Here is an 8666-nt window from a genome sequence, read left to right as displayed (position 1 = left end):
GCATTTCAGGGCTGAGAAACAGTTTCTCTCTGCCCCCCTGGTCTGTGTGGAGGATCCCTGTCTAGGCATTGTGTGCGCCCAGTTCAGGATGGAATTACTGGTAGGTCCAAAGTCTGTCTGCACTGTGTTTCCCATGATGCTCTGTGGCTGCAGTGGGTCATGGGAAAGTGAGTCCCAGGTTGGCTGAGCCCCCAACAGGAGAAATGGGCATACAAGGGAGCCAGGCCAGGGTCTCCCACCTGCTGCTGCCCCCGGGACTTTCCATGCTGATGTGTTGACTCTTCACCCAGATTGAAGCTGGAAAACAAGCCCTGAGTGCAAGGACCCAGCTCCCAGGGGCATATGTGCAGGGATGTTTGTGGGAGATGCTGCTGGGGTGAAAGGAGCCTGTCTGAGACGCATGATGAGGGTGGAGACTTGGCTTCTGCTGCATGCCCTTGGTCAACTCCCTTCATCTTCCCCTCTGTGCCTCAGTTTCTCCCTGCTCCAGAAGTAAATGAGCTGCCCCCTTAGGGCACTGGGAGGTGCTGCCTGGGGGTGGAGGGAGCAGGCTGGCTTCATCATTTGGTTTCTGCAAGAGCTAAGAGCCCTAAAGCCCAGATCTGGCTCCCGGTGCAGGACTTCCTGCTCTGTTGATTAGCGGAGGGCAGGCACGCCTGGACCCGACCAACCGGTTTGGGGAAGGAGAGCCAAATGCCCCAGGGATCAGAGCGTGAACAAGCCCTGGCTGGTCTAGCCAGAATTGGGCAACTGCTTGGGGAATCTCGGATTTGTGGCAGGGGCTGGAGCTGTGCTCCCTGTGCCCTGGGCTCATGCCCGGATTGTAGCAGTATGAGATCTGGCCTTCCAAAAGGTCCCAGGGCAGAGAAATGTTCCCTCCATCCCAGTTGGAGGGGGGAGACTGGCAGGAAGAGATGAGCTCACAACCCCTATGCTCACCAGCCCCCAAAGGTAGGGACCCAGTTCTGATTGTCAAGGGGAAACTGAGGCAGTGGCAAAAGGACTGCCCAGAGGTCCATGATGGGGTGGCTTGAGGTTGATGATGGAGTCTTTGCATGGCAGCAGGGATCCAAGGCCTGGCCCCCATGGCACTAGGTGCTGTATGGAGGCAGAACAACACCCACTGGCTACCTCACCACCCTGCCCCCTAAATCCCTGACTCTGCCCAAGTCTCTGCACTCTCAGTACCACATGGCCTGTCCTTCTGCACCCCTGCCAGCAGCCTGGGGTGGCTGGCACACTCCCAGCCTAAGCTAATAGCTGCCTCTGCTGCACAGTCGCTTCCTTCTCTCTCCTGCCCATCCCACCCTGCTTGGTCATGGCTGGATGAGGCACAGCATCTGCCCTACCTTGCAGCTAGCCTCACCTGTCTTCCGTCCCTGGTATGGGGAAGAATTGGCCCCAATCCCCACTTCTCCAACCAGCCCTGAAATAGCTCCAGCCTCCCCAGGGCTGATCCCAGGAGAGTGGGTGTCTCAGATCACTGGGCATCTGCTAAGTTATTGCTCCCCTTCACACCACACTAGGGGGGAAGAGGGTGGAGGCTGCATTCATGCCCTATACACAAGTGTTCATGAGCAGCGAGGTGTGAGGCTACACCAGCCCTGCCTTGTGCCAAACCCCACGGTACAAGACAGCAGCTCTCTATGGGCTCCTAAAGGCCTGTGGGATGGGGAAAGCAGGCTTGGGCCCCAGTCGCCCAGCTGCATGTGGTCAAAGCCATGAGACCCCTTCCATGCAACAGCCTGGAAGTGCCAGTGCCTGGCTGGGAGCTACCTGGGTTCCTTGTGGGGCCCTTTGGCATGGCTCTTCAACACACCCAGTTTGCACGTATACCTGAGCAAAGCTGGGGATGCCTCCTGCCTTGAAGGGACCCATTTTAGCTATAGGATGGGCGTCATGGAAAGCAAATGCCAAAACAAAAGGGTGTGCTGTAAAGAGTGTGATGGGCCGATAACTCAGCCAGCGGGGAAGCGATGCCCATGCTCAGAGGACAAGTGGTACCTGATGCTCTCTTGCCCCACTCAGCCCCCATAGGGAGAAACAGACCAGGCAGCAGGAGCATTGCAGACGGTTTCATTCAGCACAGCTGGGACTCAGGGCCAAGACCACGGCAAGGCCCAGCGTGGCACGGGTCTTCCACCCACCCAGACTGTCTCTGGGCAGCCAATAGCCCATGCCTGTCACCCTTCTTCCATTGCAACATCCTACCAGCAACAGGACCAGCCCAGGTCAGTGCACTGCTGTGCAAAAAAAAAGGCTCTGCAGGCAACTCCATCAGCAGCTATCAGCCTGGGCCCTTCACCCTGCTCCCCTGTGCTGTAATCCTGATGCCGGGGCCTGGGCCAGTGCAATGAGAGCAGCCAGGTCAGCAAAGCACAGAGCTGCCAGCCCTTATCAAGGGGTTCCCTCCTTGCCAGGGCCCCTTCAGTGCCAATGCAGTCCAGACTCAGGTAAGTGGCTAGCTCTGTGCTCCTAGAAGTAGCTAGGGTGAGGATTAACCCTTTGCAGCTGCCTAGCTGGGTCCAGAGGCAGGTACCATTGTGCTCCCGAATCACCTGCGGGCCCCGAGCCAATATTCTCCTGCTTCAGCCTGGCAGAGCCAGGCCATTGGTGTTGCCTGCCCCAGGTCCAGGTACAGCGGGGGCTGGGAGAGCCCACCTCAGGCCCTCCAGCCCCCTTGGTCACCCCCAGTAGCGCGCCTTGGGCACGGTGGCACCAGACTTCTTTTCCAGGGGGCCCTCAGGCCCATCTGCTGTGGCAAACAGGTCGTGGGGCTCCAGCACAAACATGCTGTAGAGGTTCCACAGCAACATGGTGAGCAGCGGCAGGAAGGTGAGGCCAAAGCCAAAGCCACGGAAAGAGCGGCCCATGGCATAGGAGACCCAGTACAGCAGCCTGGGGGGAAAGAGAGAGCCGGGGTGGAGGTCAGGAGGTCCCCACCCCTCCCTTGTCTCCTGCTTGGTTGTGAACCCAAAGTGGGTCACAGCAGATCAGCAGTTGCAGGAGAGACCGCATAGGTGGGCTGTGCCAAGGGGGTGCTCTGCCTCCCCGCATCAGCAGGGTGAAGGGGGCTCTGCAGCTTGAGTAATGCCCTAAGGGGCATCTCCTCTTAGTTATGCAGCTGACTCTGTAGGCAAAGGTCCCTTGAACCCTCCCTGACCCACCTGGAGCCCAGAGGAGGGGCCCACACCTCACCTGGAGATGGCAAAGAGTCCCGTGAGCAAGGGGATGAGCTTCAGGGCCTCCTGGGGCAGGTAGGTAGCCAGCACAGCGAGGTTGAAGAAGTAGAGGATGAAGAGTTGCACGGACTGGGCAACATAGCCGCGGTGGATCTCCACCTCCCGCCGCAGTTCCCCGAAGGGCTGCAGTGCCGAGAAGCAGAGGCGTGAGATGCCGTACACAATCATCCCTGCAGAGAGAGTGGGGTGAGGCTGGGGAGAAGAAGCCAGGTCACAGACAGACAGATGAGGCTGTGTGGCCTGGGGGAGGTGGGCAGAAAGGGAGAGACAGAGGTGTGAGCAGATGGACACATGGATGACGTCCAGGGAGAGAAAGAGATGGAAACCTCCTTGCATAGACACTCCTCTTGGTATCTGCTCCAGCGCTGACACACCCTTGCACTCCTTTTCCTCACTCCCCTGTATTATTCCCATTGTACAGATGGGCACCGGAGAGTCTGAAGGACGTGCCTGAGGTTGCGTGGTGCATCAGTGGCAGAGAGCCTAGCTCTGGAGCTGCCACCCTGTTGAGTAGATGATTCATGATGCGGTAAGAGCAGCTAGGTGTCCCAATCCTGGACCTTGGCCTGGCTGTGCTAGGAGCTGTACAAACCCAGACTGAAAGTGTCCTAATTGCTGCACCACCCAGCCTTCCTCTGAGTCAGAGGAGCTGCACTCAGGCCCAGACAAGGGAGAACACCAGGACGCTGGTGGTTGGAGGCTAGGGACCCCTCACCCCCTGTTAGACCGTACTGGGACCCAGAGAGCTCCCAGGAACCTGGCTCACCGAGGATGATGGGGAAGGTGGCGAAGGTGCCACAGCGAAGGGTGTAGACCAGCCGGATGCTCATGCTGGGCATTGCGGGGGCATCAAAGGGCAGGAAGACGTAGGCCCCGTACATGAAGCAGGGGTAGAGGATCATGGCCGCCACCATGGAGGCCACAGCCTTGAGGTTGGCCTTGCTGCAGCTGGAGCACGGTGGGCATCCGCCAGGTGCCCCAGCCTGCTCCTCGCCATAGTGCCTGGGGCTGCAGGGCACGAAGAGCTGCTTCTCGGAGCTGCTGGTCTCCTTTTGGGTGCTTTCGCAATGCCGAGGCACCGGCTGCTTCCAGGCACTGGTCCCCGCTGAGCTACAGCGCCCAGGCGTCCGCTCGATGCAGCAGGTGTCAATGGGAATGAACATGTGAACCGCCTTCTCTGGCATCTGATTGATTTCATCCTCTGTCTGCTTCTCCAGTGGGGCAGGACTGAGGAAAGCCTTGGCCTCTCCAGGACACTCCAACCCAATGCCTTCCTGGATCCCCTCCGGGCTCGGCCTCTGCTGTCCCTTGGACTCTGCCTTAGCCAGGGCTGGGGTCTCCCCAACCTCCTTATACCCGGAGCCACACTGGGACTGGTCCCAAGGCAGGGTGGTGTCAGGGTCCCCTGGCTGGTGGTTCCCCAGGGACACCCCCTCTTCCACCATGGCACTCGGGGCCAGAGGCTCCAGCTCTATGCGGGTCATCTCTTGCATGCAGGCTATGGGGTCGATGGCCATCATCTTGGCGCTGTGGGCACCTAGCCGCCGAGGCCAGTGTGACAAGGGTCCCCTCTATCAGCTTTGTCCTCTGCTGTTTTCACCCTGCTGTGGAACAGACACACAGACCTGGCCATCGCACCCAAGCCCCCAAGATGCACCCATTGTATAAAGCCTTGATTTCAACCCCTCCTGTGTTCCATCCTTTACAGGCTGGAGGCCCTGAGAGAAGCCCAGTGCTTCACCCAAGGCCACCAAGTGAAGCTGTGGCAGAGCCAGACAAAGAACCCAGGTGTCCTGGCTTCCAGTCACCCTCCTGCACCAAGTATGGCCCCCACAAGGGTTTTGCTCTCCAGGCCTCAGCACCAGTTGGGCAGAGGAAGCGAGGCAGGGAGTACCGAGTTCCCTAAAAGGGACTCCAGGAGGGACAAGGAAGTGCTCTGAGATCAGGCCATGTGCTGTGCAGACATGCACCGATTGCACAATGCCCCGCTACCAGGATCTCCAGTCTCTGAAATGAGCTGGGATTCGCCTTGAATTGAGTGGGGGGAGATAAGCTATCCTTCCCATGCCCCTGGGGGGGAACAAAGGGTTAATGGCTCTGAACACAGCTAGATAAGGGAGCCGGAGCTGAAGCCAAGCAATTCCCCTGAGACAGGACCCCTGGGGACCAGGCTCCCAGCTCTGGGGATCTGACGGCAATGGTGCAGGGAAGTCTGAGCAGGAAGAGCTCCATGTGGGGCATGGGGTTGAGAGGAAGGGGCTCCTAAATGAACACAAGGTAGCAGAGCTGGGGCCTTGCCCATGATATATCAGTGCATGCCTGGCTGCTCAGGCAAAGAAGGGTGGGATCGCCACCCCCATTTCACAGGAGGGGAAACTGGGGCACGGAGTGAGGCAGTGACAGGGCAGTAGCAGAGCAGGCGACACAGGCTAGAGCCCTGCTCGGCGTGTCTCACCCTCCTCAGCCCCCACCGTACCCTGTCCTGGTCCCGGGTGGCACCTGGGCTCCCCCAACCCCAGCAGGGGAGCTCAGAGCTGTGCTCCCCCGGCTCTGTCACCTACCGGCTGGGCGCTGGGCACCCTGTGGGGCCATGGGGGAACAGGCAGCTGGTGAACTGGTGCGGAGCCAAAGGCTCTAGAGTTCTGCTCCTTCACCTGGACTTCAAACCTGTTTAACCAGCAACACAGGGGCCGGGATTAAAGGGGTGGGGGCAGGCCTGCCTCACCCAATTGGGCACTGCCTTGGCTGGCAGAAAAGGGCATGTCCCATGGGAGGGGAGTACATGCATACGTGTACACACACACGCATATGTGTGTGCATGCATGACTGTGAATGTGAGTTTCTGTGCATGTGCATTTGTGAGACTTTGCATATATACGTATGTAGGTTTGTGCGCATGACTGAGTGTGAGTTTGTATGTGTATGTATGTGTGTGTTTGTGAGTGTGCGTATGTGTGTGCATTTGTATGTGTGCACATGGTTGTAACTGATTTTGTGTGTATGTGTACGTAGGTACGCGGGAAAGAGTGTATATATTTGTGAGTGAGCGTGTGTGTGATATTGCATGTGGCTTATTCTCCTCTTGTGCATACACTTTTGTTTGGTGTATGTGTTGTGGGTGGCATTATGGTATGTTAGGGTATACGCCTATATTTTGTTCTATGTGTTTCATATGCATATTTCTGATGCACTTTAGTATGTCTGGGCCTGCGAGAGTACATATTGTGTGTACTTCAATGTGGAGTTTGTGTGCAATAACTAGGATGCACGTGTGTATGAAGATGGGACTGTCATGTATTTGGTAGCCGTGTTGGTCTGAGGCAAAAATCTGGAACTCTTGGTTCAGAGATGACCCCTTTTATTAGACCAACTGAGAAATTGGAAAAAAAAAAGATAATTTTCTGCAAGCTTTCGGGCTTCAGCTTCCTCTGTGCAAAAATGAAGTTTATTTCCTACCTCTGGGGTCTTTTTACCATCTTTAATTTTCCCTGAGCCTGATGATGGGTGTGTGAGCCTGAAAGCTTGCAGAAAAAGATAATTTTTTGTGATTTCTCTGTTGGTCTAATAAAAGGGATAATCTCTGAACCAAGAGGTCTAGAGTTTTTCATTTCTTTTTGAATATGGGGCAAGCAGGTGCTTGTTTACATGTCTGTGTAGCGGGTGTTGTAAGTGATGGGTGAACAGGGAACATGTATGGTGATCTTGCTGTCAGCACGTGTGCTGCTTTGGGCATGCACAAGGGGTGCATTTGGGACAACGTGGCACGTGCAAGCAGATGTGCAAGAACAGACCCAGCGCTGACCTGCGTGGCCTGCTATGAGATCAATGTTTCGTTTGTACAGCAGACAGGCAGGCACAGGAGCTCTGCACGGTGACTTCTTACCTGGCTCTGAACAAACTTGGAATTTGTACTTGTCCTAAGCCTCCCACAGAGGGGGAGAAGTGGTGGATCCCAGCCAGCTGGGAAGAGGTCATTTTCTACCTAAAATTGACCAAAACAAAATGAACGTTCCAGGGAAGTGCGTTAAGGTGGAGAACAACTGTATTAGCAGCCCCTCTACAAAACCAGCCCCACATGATGAGATCTAATTCACCTGATTAATACCCTTAATTAAACCTCCCAGAAAAGGAAGGGAATTCTCCAAGGAAGCTAATCTTCACTCACTCCCTAATGTGTCTGCACAGCCCTGCCTAGTGGGTAGGGCTTGGACTTCACTCAGAAAGGGCTGCACCCATTACTTTGAACAGTTTTCATTGTTTCAGTGTGTGTCTTAATTTCTTTACCTTTGATCCATCTCCCAGGCACCATCTACCTTAAACCTCCATGGGTCAGGGGAGTGGAAAGCCTCACAACTAGGGTTGCCAACTCTGCTTGAATCTATTCCAGGAGGTCACATTACATGACGTAATGACATTAGTGACTTTATATCAGGAAGATAAGTGCACATGGCTATTACATTTTTAAAACCAACTATATACTACTATATAAATATAAATATACTACTATACAAATAGTAGTGTCCTGGACTACTATATAAATCAGATTCAACATTTAATATTTATTTCAATGCATGCCCTATCATTTATCTCCCGGGTGACTCTCAGCAGTTTCCTGGAGATTTATATCTAATTCCTGGAGACCTTGGGCAATCCTGGAGGATTGGTGACCCTGCTCTCAACCCAGAGAAGATGAGCTGAAGTTTTCTTAGCGTGGTGGGATTTTTACCATTGGTATTTGTGCTTGTGGTGGGCCCTGTGCAAAGGCAATCCCCACCTCAAAGGCCTTAGCATCTTAATGATCAAGGCAGGCAGGGAACAGACATGAATTTTGGGTGGTAAAGCAGACTGCTGGGAGACTGAAGAAGAGGGAGCTCTAGGGCCAAGTTCTTCAGGGTTATTTGGGGGTATAAAGAGGCAGCTAAATGCCTTGTTAAAAATCCAGCTGCCTACATGGGCTCCTGGAAAGACCTAGGTTCCCCTTTAAAAGCCTGATCTCCTGGATCCCAGCCCAGTGCTTTGAATACCTCAGGCACCTCAAGCTTTGCCCCACTCATCAAACATCTATCTCTGCTTTACTAACTTGTTATAAAAACATGCCTTTCATCGCCGGACTAGAGCCCAGGGCTCAACTTGCATTCAGGGCTTGAGCCACTTTATGGCCCAACTGCTATCCAAGTCAGTGCAACAGGCCTTGCTTTCCCAGGGCCAAATATACCCTCTTGTTGCCGTGGGGTAAATCAGGAGCGAGTCCTTGGGTGACAGCAGGTTTAAAGGGGGGTTGAGAGAGGAGAAGCCAGGTGCAGCCTGGCTCCAGAGTAGTGAATGTAGATGTGAACGGGATGCCCAGTGCCGAGGGATCACAGAGGAGGTGGCAAGCCTAAAAAAATCAGGAGATTTGCAAAAAAAAAGGGGCTTCTTTCCCTG

The 8666-nt window shown here is 54.8% G+C and overlaps 1 protein-coding gene across 1 annotated transcript; it reads right to left on the bottom strand.

Annotated features, from left to right (window-relative positions):
- Window positions 1-2059: 2059 nt before the first annotated feature.
- TMEM79 (transmembrane protein 79) lies at window positions 2060-5921 on the bottom strand. The gene is made up of 4 exons (XM_019514989.1): window positions 5804-5921; window positions 4009-4846; window positions 3199-3412; window positions 2060-2898 (listed from the first exon to the last, which is right to left on the bottom strand). Exons 2-4 carry the CDS (start codon window positions 4760-4762, stop codon window positions 2685-2687), a joined length of 1182 nt encoding a protein of 393 aa, XP_019370534.1. The 5' UTR covers window positions 4763-4846; window positions 5804-5921; the 3' UTR covers window positions 2060-2684.
- Window positions 5922-8666: the final 2745 nt, after the last annotated feature.

The sequence above is a fragment of the Gavialis gangeticus genome, unplaced genomic scaffold, assembly GCF_001723915.1.
Source record: "Gavialis gangeticus isolate Ggan-Ray unplaced genomic scaffold, GavGan_comp1, whole genome shotgun sequence".
Taxonomy (NCBI): domain Eukaryota; kingdom Metazoa; phylum Chordata; order Crocodylia; family Gavialidae; genus Gavialis; species Gavialis gangeticus.
This window is presented reverse-complemented; position numbering and strand designations above follow the sequence as displayed.

Coding starts and splice junctions, on each gene's coding strand:
- TMEM79 (XM_019514989.1), bottom strand. CDS start 4,762: ATGATGGCCATCGACCCCATAGCCTGCATGCAAGAGATGACCCGCATA. Junction 3,413..4,008: donor CACCTTCCCCATCATCCTCG/GTGAGCCAGGTT, acceptor CTCTCTCTGCAG/GGATGATTGTGTACGGCATC. Junction 2,899..3,198: donor GGACTCTTTGCCATCTCCAG/GTGAGGTGTGGG, acceptor CTTTCCCCCCAG/GCTGCTGTACTGGGTCTCCT.